Source organism: Myotis lucifugus, unplaced genomic scaffold (genome assembly GCF_000147115.1).
Source record: "Myotis lucifugus unplaced genomic scaffold, Myoluc2.0 scaffold_10, whole genome shotgun sequence".
Taxonomy (NCBI): domain Eukaryota; kingdom Metazoa; phylum Chordata; class Mammalia; order Chiroptera; family Vespertilionidae; genus Myotis; species Myotis lucifugus.
Window position 1 is genome coordinate 9,972,192 of NW_005871058.1, and position 22,072 is coordinate 9,994,263.

General features: G+C 38.9%; 2 protein-coding genes across 2 annotated transcripts in view; both read left to right on the forward strand.

Annotated features, from left to right (window-relative positions):
• The first annotated feature begins 6,754 nt into the window (after window positions 1-6,754).
• CLEC1B (C-type lectin domain family 1 member B) lies at window positions 6,755-13,755 on the forward strand. Its single transcript, XM_014451670.2, has 6 exons — window positions 6,755-6,818; window positions 7,439-7,537; window positions 8,742-8,864; window positions 9,001-9,152; window positions 11,981-12,087; window positions 13,611-13,755. The coding sequence occupies exons 1-6, from the start codon at window positions 6,755-6,757 to the stop codon at window positions 13,753-13,755; spliced, it is 690 nt and encodes a 229-aa protein (XP_014307156.1).
• A 4,740-nt stretch (window positions 13,756-18,495) lies between these two features.
• The window catches only part of CLEC9A (C-type lectin domain containing 9A), a 15,210-nt gene continuing 11,633 nt past the window's right edge, over window positions 18,496-22,072 (forward strand). The window contains exons 1-2 of the mRNA XM_006084336.3: window positions 18,496-18,586; window positions 20,693-20,773. Coding sequence (XP_006084398.1) covers window positions 18,496-18,586; window positions 20,693-20,773 — 172 coding nt within the window. The remainder of the gene's footprint in view (window positions 18,587-20,692; window positions 20,774-22,072) is intronic.

Consider the following 22,072-nt stretch of genomic DNA (forward strand, 5'->3'; position numbering starts at 1 on the left):
TGTAGAAGAAAGCACTCCTGTAAATTGTGTAATTAATGTTTCAATGTCTTCAGGCCTGAACAAGATGTTCTTTCCGAGGCTTGGAGCTTTTATACAGACACTCAACTGGCCCAAGACACATCCCACTGCAATCTATGTAAGGACAGAATGATAATCTGTTTTTCTGCAGAGAATGTGAGTGAAGTCCAATATTCTCCTTAGAAATCAGTATATTGTAGATTCCAAACGGCTCTTTCATTATTGTTTCATACTATGAAGCAAAGAAGTGGTGTTTGGAATCAGTGCAGGAGTGGTGGTTTTATGCAGGAAATCCTATGATTCGCAAGGTTTCAATAAAGGGTCAGGTGTCCTCTTTACATGTGTTAAAGGTAAGGTAAGCTAATTCTTCATGGACACATTGGATGCGGTTTATATTCACCTATATTAGATATCAAGCAGATACACATACTAAAACAGGATGGAGTGTGTAGTCACATGTACTGAGAGCTGTTTAGTTAAATACCACCCCTATCTGGCTGATGCTTTAAGAAATTCAAGTGTGTGTGTGTGTGTGTGTGTGTAGGAAAGGGAGGGAGGAAGAGAGAGAGAGAGAGAGAGAGAGAGAGAGAGAGAGTTGGCAATGGGGCATTGAGAAGAAATGGATAGCTATTAAAACTATGTGTGAATGGAGTTCCCTTCTGGCATGGCTAACTTCCTATGGAAAATCTTCCTGCAAAAAGCAACTAATATTCAGAAGAAGATTATCTTGAAAAAATAAAAACAATCATAAGAGCATTTTCTCTGTTTCACTGACCAAATATACAAAAACATTTACATCTGTATGCATGATAATATCATTTTCAACCATTTTCCATGGTTAAATTGTACAAACTCTTATCTATGTTCATTCCCATCTGTACATTGAAATCCATTCCATCTACCTACTCAAAGATTTTTAACTTATAATTTTCTGTCTCTGGGATCATTATTTTTTTCAGCTGGTTGACTCCTCTTAACTTATAAATATGTGATATCTTCTATTTTAAAAATAAGCAAAAAATATCGTGTTCATCCCCTTCACACACACTACCACTATCACCTCATTTCTCTAATTCTCTTAACAATAAAAGTGTTCAAAAGCTGCCTATTCCTGCTGTTTCTTCCTACTTTTCCTGAACCCACACTAATCAGTCTTTCCCCTCACTTTCTATAAAAATGCTTTTTTCCAAGTCACCATTAACTTCCACAGTAACACATCCACAGGCTATTTCTGAGGATTCCTCTTAGCCTACAAGCAACATTCAACATAACTGATTCTTAAAATTCATCTTCAAAAAATATTTACAAGAAGGGATGAAGAAAAGTAAAAATTAAATTTGGAGGCATCAAAGGCATAAAGAAAGTCAAGGTAAAAGCAAAGAGAAGAACTGGCCACAAGGAGGAGCCAGAGGATGAGTATAGGATGGAATTTATTTTGAAATGTATATTCATCCAATAAGCATAGTACAATATCCTGATTAAAATAAAGGACGATGAAGACAGACTGATGGATTCAAATCCTAGATCAACAGGATTTCATAACAGGAAATCTTAGCTTTTTCAAAATTAAAAAAATAAACAGCATTTAATGTGTGTAAGAGGTTAATAAGTAGAAGTTGAACCAACTATTTTAAGGCAGAAGACTGAGAGGGAATAGGATATCACCAATAAATGCACTGAAGGATTAGCTTAAAGATTATAAACATTTAAAAATCCATAAAAAGATATCACCAACTTTAAAATGCTCAGTTTCTTTACATTTTTCAGTTTAGAGACACTGTTATAGCATTCATAGTAGTCAACATTATGTTCTTTTTGTCTTTTTCTTTTACACATCTACTAACCACCATTATACATTGCTCAGTCTTATCCACGATGTTATGCATTCCACTAATTTCCTTTCTTGTTGCATCTACAACTTGTCATTGGGATCCTAGTGTGTTGTACTCATTCTTCAGCTATCAGCATAGATAATGGAGTCTGGACTAAATTTAAAATCCATCATACTGTATGAAAAGAATGTGGAGGTAGATGGTACTACTTTTTATAAGAAGTGTGAAAATACAAAAGTCCCAAGATTCCTTAAACTTCTCTTTTTACATGTAGAATGAAAATGCCCATTGTACATGCATGTATGTATGTATGTATTCTTTCTTTCTTTCACCATATCTATTGGATGATTGCTGTATGTCAGTCACTATTTCAGAGTCATGGAATACACTCTTGAGGGGATAATTTAAAAAATTTAAAGATCTAGGGAGACTCTCTGTGTGTCAGATAGTTATAAGTGCTACAGAAAAGAGTGAAGCTTTTCTGTAGGGACAAGAATGTTGGCTGGTGTGTGGTGTGATGAGGGAAGTTGTTCTAAGTACTGAAAAATAAAGGTTAGGTAGCAAAAATCTAAGATTTTATGCTCCATAAGGACTAGTACCATGACTTTCTCCATGAATATTCACCAATGTCAGTGTTTGAGACAAAGTGAACGTTACTTAAATATTTGCTTTAAACTAAAAGATAATTTATGTAAAAGTGCCTCTTAATCTCTAAAATATTAAACAAATAAAGGTTTTTTATTCCAAATTCAAACTCATAAAGCTGTTTGGACTAAAGACTATTTTTTCAGGGTGGTGTCTGTTTGTTTTTTTTCCAGTTTCCTGAACTAGGAAAAGAGGGAACAATAAAATATGCAAACAAAAATAAAATATGGCAATAACATGCCTTATAGTGTGATTAAGAGATATCTAGAAAAGCCCCTGGATTTTGGAAAAGGGGAGGGGAAGTTTATTACATCTATTTGTTTTTCCTGCAGTTCCCTGATTAACTGTTGCTGAGTAACTCAGCTTGTATTTATAGGATATGTATAGCAAGAAAGCAGAATTAACACTAAATGTTATCAGGAGTTCCTTTGACCCTGAGAGTCTCTGTACTCAACTAGCGTATACTTAACACCGCCAAGCCATGCTTGTGGAATAAAAATAAAGGCAAATATATTTTAATGAAACATAAATCTAAATATAAGACCCTTAGTCTGTGGCTAGAGTAATTGAAGTTTCAAAAAAACAATATGAATTACAATCCAGAAGCTAAGATATAGCAAATAAATATTCCCTGAGGCTTAATGTTACCCTATTTCAGCTTTACCTAATTCTAGAGTTAAATGTACAGTTTTAAGAACTCATGGATCAAACTCAAGACCAGCACATTCCTGGTGGTTTACAAAAGGAATAAATGGAATATTTTTATAATTAAGCCAATTAGCTAAGACCTAGAGAATATGGTATCTCTGACAAAGCAAGCTAATTGTTACATTTCATACCTTCTTAAAGTGTCTGTTAATTGAACAAGAAAATGTTTACAAGAATTATAAGTGCTTCCAAATGTCCATCCATCTTCATTTACATATTTGATTTAATTTAACTGTAAATTTTCAGAAGTTAGCTACATGGTTATTAAGAGAACAGAGTCATGCTTTATTGAAAAGATGCCATTCGAACCATAACCTCCACACTCTTCTTTCTGTCACTTGGGCACAATTATTTTTCAATGTTTCTGTATATTTTAGGGGGAAAAAACAACACTAAAGTAAGGCAGTGTCAGAAAAAAAACTGAAAAAGAGGAGATAGATGAGAAGAAAACCTCATGACATGGTAGGTGAGTAGATGTGGGCAATAGAAGAGAGGGAAAGTCAAACATTCTCAGGCTGTGGTGGCAGACTGGGGTGATCAATATTAGGAAGAGTGAGGAGTCCACTTTGGCTGAAACAAAGTTACTCAAACAGAAACAGAAGTGGATAAATGGTAGAATAATTATCTGAAATTACTCTACTTATGATTGGGAATCAATGAATAGTATAACTGAGATAAGAAACTCAGTGCCAAAAATGGGTCTGGGAATTTTAAATATTTGATTACTTAATTTTTAGAACATTATTGAATTTGACTTTTAGTTAAAGTGGGATATTTTATTAAGGATTGGGTTTTGGTGAAAATACTCAAATCATGCTAAGTTTGAGTTTTTAAAATCAGCAATGCCTTTCATGCTTGTTTTGTTTATTCTTTACACCTCTTCTCCAAATAGTTTGAGGTGTGTATGGAAAGAAATTTTAAAATAAAAGATTATTTTATGTGAATCAACAAAGAATTCAGAGTGAAGGAGATAACAGGAAGAAAAATATATGTATACAAGATGTGCTAATTAGAAAATGAATAAGCAAAATATCTTCCATGAGATCCTATGTAATTACTATATTGAATAGTAAAGTCTAACACTATCAAGTGAAAAAAGAATAGAAATAAGATAATTAAGAAGACAAATGCCTAATAGTTTCAGAAGAAGAGTAGCTTTTCTGGCCCTGAAGTTTTAACAAAAATATATAAGAACTACCTAGTGACAAAGTAGATAGGAACCTCACCAATATTTTTCTAGTAAGCATAGCAGTTAGCTTTCTATGGTTGTTCTTATAAATACTTTCATTTAAGCTAAAAGGACAATTAAAAATCCATTTTTTAAAGTTAAATGTGTGGGAGATCTGGATGTCACACGAAGGCAGCAGCAGCCTCACTTATCTGTATCATCAGTGTGAGCAGACAGGCAATTTTTTACTATTTTATTTATTAACTAGAGGCCTGGAGCATGAAATTCATGCACGGGTACAGTCCCTAGACCTTGCCTGTGATCAGGGCCATCTTCCCTGGCTACCTGCAGCTGACCCCACCTCCCACCATCACCCACCCCAGTTTTCTGTTCACCATTGGAGCCTGCTGGCTGGGGAAAAGGACCGAGAGGTGGTCAGTGCACCTCATAGTGACTGGTCGAGAGGTAGTTCTGGTTGTGCTGCCGTTAAGGTCAATTTTCATATCATCCTTTTTATTATATAGGATAGAGGCCTGGTGCCAGCGTGAGGGCTGACTGGCCTTCCCTGATAGGGGCCCCCAGATCAGATTGGGGGTCCCTGCTCGGGGGCAAGGCCAGCAGGGGCAAGGGATCACCCACCCCCCGATCAGGGAGGGGGTCCCTGCTAGGGGGTGAGGGGCTGAGGGTGGTTTGCAGGCTGGCCACACCCCTGATTTGGGTGGGGGTCCCCGCTGGGGGGAGGCCAGCCAGGGCAGGGGCCGCAGGTGGTTTGCAGACCGGCTATGCCCCTGACTGGGGTGAAGGTCCCCGCTGGGGGCTGGGGCCAGCCAGGGCAAGGGGCCCAGGGTGGTTTGCAGGCTGGCCATGCCCCTGATCGGGGTGGGCTCCCGGCTGGAGAGTGGGGCCAGCCAGGGCGAGGGGTCGCGGTGGTTCTGGTCTCTGGTCGTTCTGGTCTTTCTGCCGTTTCGGTCACTGGCCTTTTATTATAGAGGATTCTACTTCTTGTTCCAAAAATGACTAAAGAATGAGACAGATTAAGTAAACTGCTCATATGCTAGACATTATAAGACTTCAATACATTTAAATCAAACTAAGTGATTTTTTGAGAAATAATTAACATTAAAATTTTGTTATGATAAAAGTTAAATGCGTGGAATAAATATTATGACTAGAGGCCTGGTGAACAAAATTCATGCACTGGGGATGGGGGTGTCCCTTAGCCTGGCCTGTGCCCTCTCATAGTCCGGGACCCCTCCCTCCTTACCACCCACCTGCTTACTGCTTCCTACTGCTCGGCTTGCTGCTCCTTAGTGCTGCCATGAAGGCTCCCACCACCGCCGCTGCACTTGCCAGCTGTGAGCCCCGCTTCTGGCTGAGTGGCACTCCCCCTGTGGGAACACACTGACCACCAGGGGGCAGCTCCTACGTTGAGCGTCTGTCCCTTGGTGGTCAGTTCATAGCCACCAGTCATTCCTCCATTTGGTCAATTTGCATATGAGGGTTTTATTATATAAGATGTAAAGGACACTAGAAATACATTTCTTCTCTAAAAAAATATCTCTTCAAGTATAGCACCACTGTGCTTAATATTACATTATTTCATAGAATTAGGATTTTTCCATTCCTGGAAATTCGCTTGAAAGTGCAAACATTAATGAAAGGTAATAACACATCAAGTCACTAACTCTGCATTATTTCACTTTATTTGATGTTGTCCTTTGATGCCTAAACCTAAGAAATATGATGTCTGCCTCATGTGGAATCCTTGAATTTCTGAAGAATTTTATTTGAGAAAAATGCAAGTATTTGGTTGAATTCTAGGTCATAATTAGAAATGGCTCCTTCTAACATAAGACCATGAAATATCCAACTAAACCCATATTTGATCAAGTGATATTAGCTTTTTCTCCTCACAATAGGATAGGCTATATATTTACTGGTGTTTTGCCCCCGAATTCTCATCAGAAAGTAGTTTATTTTAACAATGTGATCCAGACTTTGTTAGGGTTAAGATCAAGCATGAACTTTTGTTCTTTGAAAGGATACACATGATGGGATATCCCTCCATTTAGAGTTGAAGATAAGGAAATGAGAAACAAATGCTGCTATCTACTCCTTTCAACAAGTTATTATTATTTTTGTGTTTTTATGTTCAAGGTCCATGTATCTCTAAGCAGCTATGAAAGGGCTTCCTGGAAAGAAAAAAACAAAACAAAAAAATGGAAAGAAAAAAAAACACAAAAACCCACACATCCCCAACTCATGGCTCCACCTTATGAGAGAGAGGAGGATCACAGACTGACAGACACTGAAATAACAAAAGTGGACACTACATTTTGCAAAGTCATTGGACCCTGAGCTCACTTGCAGTGCAAAGGAAACCATGCAGGATGAAGATGGATACATCACCTTAAATATTAAAACTCGCAAGCCAGCTCTCACCTCAGGTAAGAATAACCAGAGCAAGCCACTTGAAAATTAATTATATAAATGGGTCAACTCTAGCTTTCTTTTCTTTTTTTTTTTAACTAGTATAGCATGTATGGTTTTATTTTCCTGAATGGCCTTATTTTCCTATAGCATTTGAATACTATCCACTTAGATTCAGATAGACTTGTTTAGGCAGCAAACAAGAAAAGATACAAGCAAGCAACATTACTTTATGCTTACAGAGGTTAATGCCAGAGGGACTAGAAACCATGAGGGTAAAGGAAGGGAATGTTTGAAAACCCCATTTTTTTAACATGTCAGCAAATGGGTGTGATTCTCTAGGTCTTGCTCATTAAAGCAGTTACTTATGGGGATGACCACAAAACAAAACAAAACAAACACACAGAGTGTAAGTTATATTTAGACTCAGAGAGACGTGCTCTGAGGTCGGGAATGGAGGTATGGAGTGGGGGTGTGCTGTGCTGACTGTTGGTGATCACCAAGGGAACATGGCAAGATCTTCCCATGATGCTGTTTACATCACTGAAAAAAATCCAGAGAGGGCAGGGCCAGGAGTGTCGCTGCCCCATAACCATGCCCACACCTGTTCCCTGACATCTTTATTGTATGCCCACAGTTGACCCTGCTTCCTCGTCATTGTGGCGGGTAATGGCTTTGATTCTGCTGGTCTTGTGCATTGGGCTGGTTGTTGGACTCGTGGCTCTGGGGATTATGTGTAAGTGTTGACTCATTCAATGATTGCATCTGAGAAGGCAATGCCTGAGGGTCCTGGCGTATGCCACTGAGCTTAACTGTCCGTATTTGTCTATTTATCACTACTCCAGTTATTCTAGCCACAGCTGCCATGATATTCTCATGAAAAGGGAACTCTGAACTTTCTCTCCTGATTAAAATCATCTTTAGATTTCTTATGAGTTAAAACTTATTTTCAAGAATTTTAGACCGATTCTTAAGTTTCTCCTCAGTGTATATCCACGCTATCTTTTGAAACTGTTTTCCGTTCTCCTGCATATCTTAAGATCCTGCCAACAAGGACTTTTCTCCACTTCACAAATAAACCCTGTCCCTCACCTGAGATTTTGTTCATTCTATTCCCTCTATTTTCCCTATAAATCTAAAAGCCCTCCAATGCCATGTTATTATCTGTGTAGTTGTTTGTTTGTGTTCCTGCTTATTTTTTCATAAGATTATTTTAGAATCTTCCATTCAACATTTTTTATTTACCTGAATATCCCAGTACTTTTAGCATAAAATAAATTAATATGCATTTTTAAATAAATGGATATTTTGGTAATACATGAAAAACAAAACAGAGTTTATTTGCCTACATGAAATCCACTTAGAAATCTGTATTTAAGGAAATTTTCAAAACAACTGCTGTGGGAATGCGAATTGATCATGGCATTTTCTTATTTGTTATTATTTTCTTCAAATAGTTCACTTATTATCTGAATAACCCTGTCAGTTTTTCTTAGTTCTTAATTTGTTCTTTACACCCTTCCCTTTTGCCTTGATCTCTTTTCAGCACTCATTTATTCATGTGTATCTAATACAGTGATTTTCAACTGGTGTGCTACAAGAATGTTTAAAACATGCAATACCTGACTACTTAGTCAGGGCCACTGACTTCCCTTAGATTGTCAAATTAAAAAAAAATGACAACATCACACAACAATAACCATCCAGTGTGAATGAATCAAAATTATACCCTTTTTGTTTGTCAGATTAGCAAAAAAAAAATGTATGTACCTCAGTTTTAGTAATTACTTTATGTGTGCCATGAGATGAAAAAGGTTGAAAACAACTGGTCTAGTAAACACTTCATAGATTGATAACCCTAGTGAAATTAGTTTATTGAAAGATCCTTGCATTATCTTTATTCTCCTTATTACAAAGTATTAACTAATTTTTACATCTAGCTGTCACACAACAAAACTATCTACAAATTGAGAATAAAAATTTCTCAGGAATTCTGCAACAATTATTAGCAAACCAGTTCTGCCAAGATTTAATGAAACCATCAGAACAGAAGGACAGTTTCAGTAAGTATGATTTGGTAACTTCATCTCTCCTACCCTAGAGTATTTCTGTAATGCTCTCTGTAGGAAACACTGAATTTATAGGAAAAGTAAGTCCTACTTAGAATAAAAGGATTCCTAAGCTTGATTTCTCCTTAAGGCCATAAGGAAAGCCCATGTGACAAAAATTGGAGATATTATGAAGGTAATTGCTATGGATTCTTCAGGCACAACCTGACTTGGGAAGAGAGTAAGCAGTACTGTGCCAACATGAATGCCACTCTGCTGAAGATTGCCAGCCAGAACATTCTGGTAAGGAGATTCCCATGCCAAATATTTTAAAATCCTAAGGAGAAAAATCTGAAGTGAAAAAATTGACTTAAAAAAACACACACACAAAATTTTTTTCTCTGGTTTGTGAAACTCTGAGAATTTTATCAAGCTCAGTAAATATCAGCATGTTTTGTTTTGTTTTTTTTAATTTTCATTCTCTAACAAGTGAACTTTGTACAATTCTAAATATCAAATATAATTAAGTGATATTAACATAGAATATAATCTAACTTTCTTGCGGTCCAGGGTGTTATAACAAAGCTTTGTCTTTGTGCCTTTAAAGAACTGTGGAGTTAGTTGCCTCTCGTAGGCACTGAGACCCGGCATAGAACCTGCAGCCTGGGCATGTGCCCTGACTGGGAATCGAACCCATGACCCTTCCGTGCACAGGACAAAGGCCCAACCAACTGAGCCACGCTGGCCAGGGCAGCCCATGGAAGTTTCAAAGGCCCATTGCTTAGAATAGTGCCTGGCCCATGGGAATGGCCCGGTGCCTGCTGCCTCTTGGGGATGTTGGCCTTCCGGGTAAAACCCACTCCCAAGGTCTGAGGGACCCTGAAGACCACCTTGGAGGCAGAAGAATTCCACTGGGTCAGGAGTCTTGAAACTCTGAGTCAGTTGTAAGGGCTCTGAATTCATTAAAAGGGAAACTGAGGCCCCTAAAAGTGGGACTCATCCAGCACCCTCTGAACCATGGAGGCCAACACGAGCAGGGGACCCCACACCAGACCCCCAGGAAGCAGGCAGAAGCAGGAGAGTCAGGTGAGACTCTGTTTCCCTGCCCCGCTGTGTGACTTGGGACAGCCAGACCACCTCTCTGAGTCTGCAGCCCCAGCAAGGAAGCTCTGTGCTCCAGGCTGCTCAGGCCCAGACGGGCTCTGGACTCACCCCTCCGGAGCCCCCGACCGTGGAGCCACCAGGCCTTCCTGTTTACTGGAGGCCCCTCTGGAGGCTGGGAGGCGACAGCCTTGGCCTCTTCTGCTCCCCACTTCCTTCCTCTCCCACTTCAGCGCCTCCGCCAGGCCCTCAGGGCCCCCAAGGCCAAGACTTAGGAGCACAATCCAGTGGGGGAAGCTGAGGCCACCTCCCCAGAAGGCCTACCCAGGAGCACGTGCTCTCTCTCTGGGACCCTGAGGTTTCAGAGGCGCTGGGCCATCCCTCTGGCACCTTGCCATTTCCTGGAGTGTCGCTGGAGGCATGAAGACTATGACAGCATCGACTGTCCTGGATATGACACCATGCCCACCTCTCAGCCCAGCAGTAGGGGAGGAGCACATGCTGACCTTGGAGGTGTCCCCTCCTCCCCATCCTTCCTCTCTCTCCTCTCTGAGCTCCCCAATGTGGGCCTCCGACCAGCAGTCCAGCCAGGCCTCACTACCCAGATAAACCTGCTGAATGAATCAGAAGCAGCTTTTTAGCGAGACCCTGGGGAGATTCGTGTGCACTTAAAGCCAGATGCTGCCCATCAGCCCATCCTGCCTGGTTTTAAAACATATTCGGTGTCCTTGTCCCAAAGGCTTGCCCTGAACGTCTGAAGCCCGTACACTAACTCCTGTACACTAACTTCAGTGTACAGGAAATTCAGGGAGTGGAGGAACAAGTCCAGCAACACCACAAGGAAGCAACAGACACATCTGCAGGACAACGGGTCCCTTCACAGGTCAATGTCATAAAAAGAAGGGGCGAGTCAGAGGTTCAAGTTTGACGGACAGCTCAAGTGCAACGTGTGGTCCTGGATTGCCTCCCAGTTTTTAACAAAGACATTTTGGGGGGAAATTACATGATATTATTGTTAACTTAGTGTCCTCGAAACTCTGAGTTGCAGCTATATAGCAAAATGTCCTTATTTATTAGAGTCATACTGAAGTCACACTTTAGGAGTGAACTTTGTTCATATCTGCAATTTACTTTAAAATAGTTTGACAGCAATAAAACAGCAGTGAAGGAAGTATGGAAAAATGCTAACAATTACTAAATGTTGGTGATGGTATATGAGTGTTCATGATATTATTTCCTCTAATTTTGTTTGTTTGAAAATTTTTACTAAAAACAAAACTTTCTGGGCCTTCCATTGCCCTTTGGGGAAAGACTAGATACCTGGGTTGGCATTCAAGGCCCTGCAAGCATGGCTTCTATCACCCACCAAGCTTGTCTCCAGCTAGGACACCTCCTCTAGCCTGCCTTCCAGCCCCCACTAATGCCTCAGCCCTCCCTTCACTCACCGGGTCCTCTCCACCTCTCCAGCTCTGCAGAGCTGTTCCCTCTGTCCTTTCATGCTCTCTGCCTCGTGGTGAAGTGAACTCCTAGGTGTCTTTAGGGCCCCACTCCAGAGCTCCAGGTCAAGGAACCCTCTGCCACCAGGGGCCCCTCTGAGCTCTGTGCACTGAGCTGCCCAGAACTGGTCTCAGGTGATTGGGCCTGATGGAGTGTTGCGAGCATGGGTCCCCTCCTGGTGCCGGGAGTCACAGCCCAGTGGGCCAGGGCTTATAAGCCTCCATGGCAGGTGCTGGAGTGCTGCTGAAGGAACAAACGTGCATGAAGGAAACCCTCAAAGGAAGGTTAATAGGGGCAAAAGTTTGGTAGTGGTTACTAGAACTTTTAAAATTTTTGTTTGTTTTCTTTAAGTTTTCAAGCCTTTTTTTATGAACAAAGTGATTCTATGGTGAAGAATTTGGGTCAGCTTAGGTTTTCATAAATTGGCACACACCTGAATTCAGGAAGCTGTAATAAGAAAATAAAGATAATGGTGAAAAATAAAAGAACTGTGTAAGCTTTCTGACCATTATTTTTATCTGTGTTTGCAATAGGAATATATCAAATCCAGGACTGGATTAATTCGTTGGGTAGGACTGTCCCGCCAGAATGCCAATAAAGTCTGGAAGTGGGAAGATGGCTCAGTTCCCTCCAAAAATATGTAAGTCACTGGGCACTCAGAATACAGCAATTTTTATTTCCAAGACACTCAATCCACTTGGGTACAAGTGACTTATAAGTTGGATAAGTTGGGAGGTAGTTCTATACCTTACTGTGGGTTATGTAAGCAGAAGCTGAGTAATTTACACCCTAATCCTAACAAGAGAACACTGGTAGTAAGACAATCCTGCTTTTTGTATCATCCCATTCCTCTGTTCTTTATCTAAGTCACAATCCACCTCTATTCCCAATGTTTTTTCTCATTCATTTCTACTGACCACTTTACTATTAGAATAGTTTACGTCTTTTTTTAGCTTAATCTAATTTTCTTCATATATTTTTAAAAGAAAATTATCCTTATTATTTTGTGGCTGAAAGTTATTCATGGATCCTTTTGACTTTTCTGTAGCATGTACCTACTCTTGCACCCTAGGGGTCTCCAGGAATCAGACTCATCATCGTTCACAAGGTGGTTCTGATGTCCTGGTCATAAGGCTCCACCTGTCTGCAAATAATCCAGTCAAAGGAGCCATTTACATTGAGTTCCTTCATGTGGCTTTCCAACCTTCAGTCTCAACACCTTTTTTTATCTTGTATATCAAAACTGCAATGTCTCTCCCGTTAAAAGTTAAACTCATTAACCAAAATTTATACAATCTGATTATTACTCACATTTTTAATTAGTTTATCTACAAATATTTATTAAGTATCTTCTATGAGTAGGAGACAAGGATATTTCAACTGCAAGCAAGTCTTTCCATAGACCTTGATCTCCTATAACTTGCTGTCTCAATCAAAATATTGCAAGCAAACTGGTGTTCCCTCTGTTCTTTCAACAAATCAGAATACCCCAACTATTAAGCAAGTTCCCCAGTAGAACAGACCTTGTCTCTTTAACCACTCTGTCATCAACACGAAAAACAAACAAACGTTGGCACATAGTAGGCATCCTATAAATATTTGACAAATGAATTAATAAATGTGCATGTTGTCCTCCTCTCATAAGCAGTGTAGCAGAGAATATAAACAAGTTAATACAATATAATGTGCTGGCTTATATCTGCTATCTTATACTAGTAACGTAAACCTTTATTACAAAAATATTTAATCAACTTACTTTTCCATGAGCTCATTTCCATTCTGTGCAGCTAATTGCTGTCTGAAGCTCATCTAAATCCTACCCTTCCTTCAAGACAAAACTAAGGTATTATCTTCTGTAAAAGGTAAAAAGATAAAGCTTTTCCAATTGCTTCAGATTCCCAGCCCTCTCTTTCTCTGGACTAATCTGTAACTACTGTTCACTTGCTGTTTAATCTTATTCTATTTTAAATCATTATTGACCTATTCAAATGGACAACTTTATACTCCCAAGCAGATTGGCAGTCTCTCAGTGATCTGAATGTTGTTTGTAACTTTCTTTTCCCACAATTTTATCTCCACTTTATGTAACAAAATTGTACACAGGGTTTTATTGCTGATTGTTTGGCTTTCAAAGGAACTCATGTCTACTTTTTTCATTCACAGGTTTGAGCTTTCTGAAAATGCAAAAGAAAATATGAATTGTGCTTATTTTCATAATGGGAAAATTCACCCTAGCTTCTGCAAGAACAAACATTATTTAATGTGTGATAAAAAGGCAGGCATGGCAAAGGTGGCCAAACTACTTTAATGCAAAGAGATGGGGAGGTTGTCAAGGACAAATGCTTGATTGTATAATAAAAGATCTGGATGAAAGAATCACTAGCCAAAAAATTACTTATTTCTCCCTTTATTCCCCTTGGAGTCATTATGTTTCCTACCAGCACCACATAGTCCCCTCTTTATATATCTCTTTATACGAAGGGATAACTTGGTCCCTTCTTTGTACATCCAGAAGCTAGTCTGTGAGTTGATCTTTTGTTTCCAATTGTGCTTTTTCTATTAATTTCCGTCTCCTTGTCTTCCATTCTTAATTATCTCAACATTGTATTATTCACTGTATCTTCAGACCTAAACACACATATATTTTCAATTGGAACAAGAAAGGTTTGGACTTAGTTGACTTAAGCTATGCAAAATATTTAAGTTTCAGAACCATATAAAATACCCAAGTTTGAAAGACAGCACAAGGCAGTGGGAAAAATATGAATCTTGGAATCAGAACAATAATTTAGATGGTGTGATTATCTCAAGTACAACCATGGGCCAATTATGTAGTCTCTTTAACTTCCATTTTCTCATATTCAAAACTAGAGGCCTGGTGCATGAAATTTCGTGCACTGTGGGGGGGTAGGGTTCCCTCAGCTCGGCCTGCATCATCTCACAGCCTGGGACCCCTCTCTCCTTACCACCCACCTGCAGTGGAGGTGGGAGAGGCTCCTGCCACCACCGCTGCACTCGCCAGCCAGGAGCCTGGCTTCTGGCTGAGTGGTGCCCCCCTGTGGGAATGCACTGACAACCAGGGGACAGCTCCTGCTTTGAGCGTCTGCCCCCTGCTGGTCAGTGCGCATCATAGTGACCAGTTGATCTGCTGTTCAGTCAATTTGCATATTGGGTTTTAGTATATAGGATAGGACAGTGGTCAGCAAAATGCGGCTCGCAAGCCACATGCAGCTCTTTGGCCCCTTGAGTGTGGCTCTTCCAAAAAATACTGACTTATGCACATGGACCACAAAGTTTCAATCGCACTGTATGTGCGCGCCCGCACGTGGTATTTTGTGGAAGAGCCACACTCAAGGGGCCAAAGAGCCGCGTGTGGCTTGTGAGCCGCAGTTTGCCGACCACGGGGATAGGATAATACCTAGCTTATATACCTCACAGTTCTACAACATAGCATAAAACTTCAGAGTATTAACTATATCAGAAACTCCATACACCTTGGATTTCCTGTTTGCTATTCTATGCCCAGCACCAAGCACAGTTTCTGCCTCACGAGAAACAGAAAAAAATAGGACTTCTCATTGTGTATAGTTCATTACAAAGCCTCACATTCAGTAAGACACTATGCAAATATAATTTCTATTCTAAATCTACCTCTTGTAAAACTCAACAGCAGTAATTTTCTGTGCAAAGAAGGAAAAGAAAGTTTGCAAGAAACCTGATGGAGTTTAAAAATGAATAAATGCTTCTTATCAAGGCCATAGGCTAGGAGACAGATCAGCAAGTAAAAATACTTTATCTAGTTCTTTTCCTGACAGTTCTATGCTGAGTAACTCATGAAATATTTATAGACATGTGGAGAGGCACCCTTTAAAGGGATAACAGGCAAAAATTGCATTTCCTTGCCACAGCTTCCCTGAAGGTACACTTTCTTCTTAAATTAGTGCTAATAACATTTATAAACATGATTCTCAAACTTCTCAACTGAGGTGTTTGTGAAAACACTAGATGTTCAAATACAAATAGTTATGCTGAAAGGCTAAGGAGACAGCCCTCTGTTTTTAATAAGCTCCCTTAATTGATTCTGATATGTCATCTTCAATAGATTTCAACTAATATTACTTTAGAACTCAATCCCTATGTGGCTTTTGTAAGTTACTTAGTCTCTTTCAAACTCAGCTTTTTTTGTGTGTCTATAAAATTAGTTTAATAGTATTACCTTACTCATAAGGTAATTGTGAGATTATTAATGTGATTATATAAAGCATCAAGCAGAGTACCAAGCATGTAATGAACACTCAATAAATGTGTATTACTTTTATAGCTTTGTATACGATCTAAAAATCAGTCATATCTCTGGACTTTAATGTTTTATCTCCCCCAAATGAAAATATGTATATATTTATATATCACTATGGTACAACAAAATTTCAAAGACTTAGTGCAGTGGTTCTCAACCTTGGCTGCACATTAGAATCACCTGGGAATCTTTTTAAAATCCTGATTTCTGGGCCTCATCCTCCAGAAATTCTGTTTCTTTGTTATGGGGTGGGGCCACAACATTAGTAACAAAGAAACAGAATTTCCGGAGGATGAGGCCCAGAAATCAGGATTTTAAAAAGATTCCCAGGTGATTCTAATGTGCAGCCAAGGTTGAGAAACACTGTCTTAGTGCATGGCAAATACATAATTAATTACAAATGTGACCAATAAAACTGTGCTTACAGAGATTCTTTGGTGTGTTTTTTTTCCTTTGACACTCATCTCGAAAGCATTTTGTACATGAACTCAGACTATAGCACAAGTACTGTGATCAGACCACTTGGTTTCAGATACTAACTCTTCTACTTACTACATAAGCAAACCGGTAAATAACTTGACTTCTCTGTGCCTCAATTTACAAATAAGTTAATAGTAGAACCTGTATCATAGAGTTGTGACAATCACAATAATTCATGTCAAATCCCTTGGAAACAGTACTTGGAATATAAATAAGTATGATTAAAAACATCAAATATAAAATGAGTCTCATATTAATCTTCTATTAAGAGATCCCAATGAATCCAAAAAAATTTACTAGAGAATAGGAAGTGCTGATAAAATTTAAGAGAATCTAGAAATTAATGGTAACACTTTGAACTATGTTCCTGATGTTAGTCTTAATGTACATTTGGTATGTTTATGGTTTCTACCTTTTTTCCCCCTGAAGACAGAAATATTTTCATTGATTAAGTCACATTATTTTTCACATCAGAATCTCAGGTCACATGAAAGTCTTATAAAATACTTGGAGAACTTTCTGGATATCCTCCATTCGCCTCTTGAGTTCTCCTTATCCCCACTCTGTGCCTTGGGCGGCAGAGCTCAGATGAACAGCATCATCAGGGTAGACTGGGCCTGTGGCTTCCAGCAAATTCAGCCGCTGGGAGGTGCGAGCAGTGATCAGAAGGTGACCGGGAGAGTGCACAGAGTGTTTATTCCCCTGGCTCTCTGTCTACCACGCTGGTCTTTTCTCTCTCGGGCCACAAAAGTGTCATTAAACACCCTTCTCTGGACCCCTTAGGCAGAAGGGTAATAACAGCTCCCCAAAGCATATATCACCTCCTCTTTTTTTCTTCCTTAAATCCTTAACAAAATTTCATCCACAGCCCCCTTTTTGCTTCCTTTAATCCTTATCAAAAGTTCGTAAACAGCATCTTTATGAATTGCCCCTAGAATACCCCTGAGAGCCATTTGTTTCCCTCGGTTGCAGAGATCAATGATGGATCCAGTGAGACACTGAAACAAAAGAGAACATTGCAATTTTGCAGACTGTTGGGGTTTGCAGACTGTAAATTACTGAGAGATGACCTTTAGCCAGAAGAACAAATGACCAATGATAATTAAAGTATCAAATTTCTCAATACCAGTGCAATAGGCGCAGGATGTGGCAGAAATAGCCATCTATCTACTAAATAATTCATGCTTCCCTTCTAGAGTGAAGTTGTCACAGAAAGCTTGCCAGCCAGGCAAAAGTTACATTTATCGGGCCGAGCCTTAGATCCAAACACAGGTGTTCCATTAGTGCATGTGGAGGTGATATGTTGCTTCTAGGTTACGGCTTTCAAGATGTGGATTTGCCACCTTCTTGTCTCCTTTCCATGGCTAGAAGTAGAAGACAGAAGGCATCTGGGTTCCATTTGAATGAAAACTACCGAGTAACCAGGCTTACTGAAGCTAGAATGTTATGTGAGCAAGAAATAAGCTTGCATTGTGTTAAACTGATATTTTGAGATTTACTTCTCACAGCAACTGCATTAACCTAATAGTGTGTAAATTTATTTCAGGGATGCAATCCCTTCCTAGCTTTCTTTTTTAAAAATATATTTTTATTGATTTTTTACAGAGAGGAAGGGAGAGTGATAGTTAGGAACATCAATGAGAGAGAAACATCGATCAGCTGCCTCCTGCACACTCCCTACTGGGGATGTGCCCACAACCAAGGTACATGCCCTTGACCGGAATCGAACCTGGGACCCTTCAGTCTGCAGGCCGACACTCTATCCACTGAGCCAAACCAGTTAGGGCTCTTCCTAGCTTTCTTATTTAAGGATACACAGTGACCAACAACACTCCTTACACCCTGGATTGCCCAAACTGAGCTACATTTGTATCTTTGCTATCCACGTCATTCCCATGCTTTGTGTCCTATAACAAATATAAGTACATTTTTTTTGCATTTCTTTTCATTTAACAGTAATTCAGTGCTATCACCTGAAACATCTGCTACATCTTAGGAACCAGGCCAATCGCAGGTTCTATCAGTGGCCATTTGAGTTCAGTTCCTTTCTCATTTCCTTCTTTAGCAAGTCGTGCTTTGGATTAAACTTCATAAACTTCTACTTTCTGGATGAAGATGCATTATTCTATTCCTTAAACCCCAACAGATTTTCCCACCGGTGTGTAAAAATAGCCAATTTCAGTTCTTTCACCAATCTGCTCCTGACGACAAAAGCAGTTATTTGTCTTAGCTTCTCGTGCGGACTGCCTCACCTATCAAAGCCCTTCCGACATGCAGGATGAAGATCTCTATACCTCCCTTCAATGGGACACTCCAACTCCACACCCTTCCCAGAAACATCAGTCTTCCACCAAATGTTCAGGTAACCAGTTCTAATTATTTGGTCCAAGACTGTGCAGTGTATGTTTTGTTTCCCATTACATATTGAGCCCAGGTGAATTTTCTAATGAGGTAACCCATTTTAGAATATGATAATGTGCAGGCTATGCTAACATTAAAAAATGAAATAGCCTGGCCGGAGTGGCTCAGTGGTTGAGCATCGACCTATGATCCAGGAGATCATGGTTAGATTCCTGGTCAGGGCATGTGCCTGGGTTGCAGACTCTATCCCCAGTGTGGGGTGTGCAGGAGCCAGCTGATCAATGATGCTCTCTTATCATTGATGTTTCTATCTCTCCTCCCTCTCCCTTCCTCTCTGAGATCCATAAAATTTTTAAAAATGAAATAAAGAATAGCAGTAGTAAGTAAAGATGAAGTGAAAAGAGCAATGGACTTGACAAATGTGTAGTTCTGTCTCTCTCTCTCTCCCCAAAGAATTCCTGGATTTGGAAAATAAGTGAAAAAAAATCATATTTTTTATTATTTCAGTTTCTGCATAAATACTCCTTTGCAAATTGTCTGACAAATATTAAGAAATAAAGGGAAAATGGACATTGAAAAACTGGTCAAATCTCATCAGCCTGGAGCTATCTGCTATAGTAATCAGTTCTGTCTTTATTAAGTTTAGTATTTATATTAGTTTCCTATTATTGATGTAACAAATTACCACAGACCCAGGGGCTTAATACAACACAAATTTATTAACTTACAGGACTAGAGACCAGAAGTCTGAACTGGGTCTTACTGGGCTGCATTCCCTCTAGAGCAGTGGTTCTCAACCTTGGCTGCACATTAGAATCACGGGGGAATCTTTTTAAAATCCTGATTTCTGGGCCTTATCCTCAGGAAATTCTGTTTCTTTGTTATGAGGTGGGGCCACAACATTAGTAACAAAGAAACAGAATTTCCAGAGGATGAGGCCCAGAAATCAGGATTTTAAAAAGATTCCCAGGTGATTCTAATGTGCAGCCAAGGTTGAGAACCACTGCTCTAGAGGCTCCAGGGGACAATCCCTTCCCTTGTTCTTTCCCAGTTCGAGAGCTGCATGTCCATGGCTCCTGGCTTCTTCCTCACTCTTCAGAGCCAGCAGCACCATGTCTGCTCCCATCATCGTACTGCACTCTGTCCCTTTGATCACCTACCTCTCACTTACAAGAGCCCAGATGGAGGAACAGAATATCCTCTCTGTCCTACATTTGTTAACTTAATTACATCTTCAGTCTCCTTTGCCACATTAGGTAACATTTACAGGTTCCAGGGATTAGAACACAGGTATCTTGGGCTGGTACAGTATTCCGCTTACCCCACTATACAAAGATAAATGTTGTCTATTTTTCTCTGATTAGTGTTGAGAATACAACCAGTTACAAAATCTTCATTCCCCCCCCCTAAATAGTTGCAAAATTACCTCTGGGAAAAATGTTCCTCATCCAAAACTATATGTTTAAAAAGAAATGTCTTCGGCCCTGGCTGGTTTTGGCTCATGGATAGAGTGTTGCCCTGCCGACTGAAGGGTCCTGAGTTCGATTCCAGTCAAGGGCACATGCCCAGGTTGTGGGCCTGATTCCCAGTGGGCAGCTGATCAATGATTCTCTCACAATATTGATGTTTCTATCTCTCTCTCATTTCCTCTCTGAAAGCAATAATATATATATATATATATATAGTCTTTGAACCAATCATGTTCAAGTGACACTAAAAAGAGATGAGGAGATGCATAGTACTTTTGCTTTCAAAAATAAAAGCTTGCTTCCTGATCTGCTACAATCTCAAAAATATTTTGGGAAAGAATACATATAACTAGTTAGTAAGTTTGTGGCATCATATACACATATAAAGGTAAAAGAAGTATGTTATTAAAAATGTCAGTTCAATTTGACATTTTTGCAATCAAATGTATTCCAAGTTACAACTTGCATTTCAAAGAGTTTGAGTTCTCTTTTTACTGTTACAGTTACATGGTGTCAAAAATTCTGTGGTTGAAATGCCTAAGGTTAATTCCTTCTTTCACTCAGTCTAGTTTTATCCTGGCCCAACCCTTTCACCTACTTTTTCTAACTCAACTTTATTGTCCCTATTCCTTGTTTAGGAACATGGTGTCTTATGATGGTGATATCATGTATTTTCTGCGTGGGCTCATTAACTGCCTCCATTTTCTTGGGTATTAAGTGTAAGTACAAAAGGATATCTTTTAAAAAATCTGTATGTATTATATACGATATGTCATTTAACATACAATTACATCTGTATATTATAATAAATAAAACTTCATAATTTACAAATGGATAAATAAATCAACTGCAAACATATAAATGACAAAAATAATAACATCCTAATGTAACTTTTAAAACATTGATTTAATATAACAATCTAAGCACTTGGATGTTGTTATAACTTTTAATATTCAATGGCATGGTGTTTAACTCAAATCTAATGGTGAGTATTTTTGGGAAAAAGAATGTAAATAATTACTTATGTGAATTGTGTTAACATTGAAAAATTTCAGTAAATGCTCTATGTATTCTAATATGCATTTATTCTAAACTTTACTTGTGCAGATTATTTTAATAAGAGTTCACTTTATTTTAGACAAGGAGCAATTTAATATTTAACGCAAGCCTGAGAACTTTATTTGGGCCATATTTAATCACATTTATTTATTTCTTTTACTCCAAATGTGAGATGTTTCCACCTCTAGCAAGTGAATTTTTTATGAAATATAATAATTACAGGGCTGCAAGTTCCACAAAAATGACTAAGAAAATTTATTATCACTCATGCTACCTCCAAGAAATATGCTGAGACAAAGATGAAGTTATTGTCGAGATAATTTTTCTCTCTTGCGTGCTTTGGCAAATCATTTCTCTCCCTCGGAGGCATTAGCTGGTTACTGAGAATTATGAGTTCTGAAATGAGGAAGAGAAGGGTTCAGGTTTGCTTCTAGCAAGTACAGGAAACTTGACCTGAATCATGTTACCTATGAATTCGTTTCCCTGGTGGTTCTGAAAGGAATGCTTTAGTAATTACTCAAAAAGTAATTGTTACTGTGTCTATCTCCTCAAATAAAATTTCACAGCCTAGCATAATTATTAGAACTAGAACTTCCAGAAAGCTTTTATCTCATCCCATCCTCTCTCTGTGCTTTATTAAATATGTATATAATATTTAATTTATTTAAATATATATATACACATTTAAATAAATATATTTAAATCAAATGCCAGTCTATTTTTTTAAGAAACTCACATTTAAATATTTGTTAATCTAGAAGATATAATGGAAGTAGATTTGTAGAGTTGAAAGAGAACTAACAGATAAGTTAATTAAAATACTAATCTAGTTTCTTCTGTAAAAACTGGGAACTTTGAATGGAATATGGGCCAAGTTTTAGTTTTATTCTAACTATAAGAATCCATATTTTTTTAAAATAGGCCATATTTAACTGACATGCAAATATCAAAAGCTATGG

Coding starts and splice junctions, on each gene's coding strand:
- CLEC1B (XM_014451670.2), top strand. CDS start 6,755: ATGCAGGATGAAGATGGATACATCACCTTAAATATTAAAACTCGCAAG. Junction 8,865..9,000: donor AGAACAGAAGGACAGTTTCA/GTAAGTATGATT, acceptor TTTCTCCTTAAG/GCCATAAGGAAAGCCCATGT. Junction 12,088..13,610: donor TCAGTTCCCTCCAAAAATAT/GTAAGTCACTGG, acceptor TTTCATTCACAG/GTTTGAGCTTTCTGAAAATG.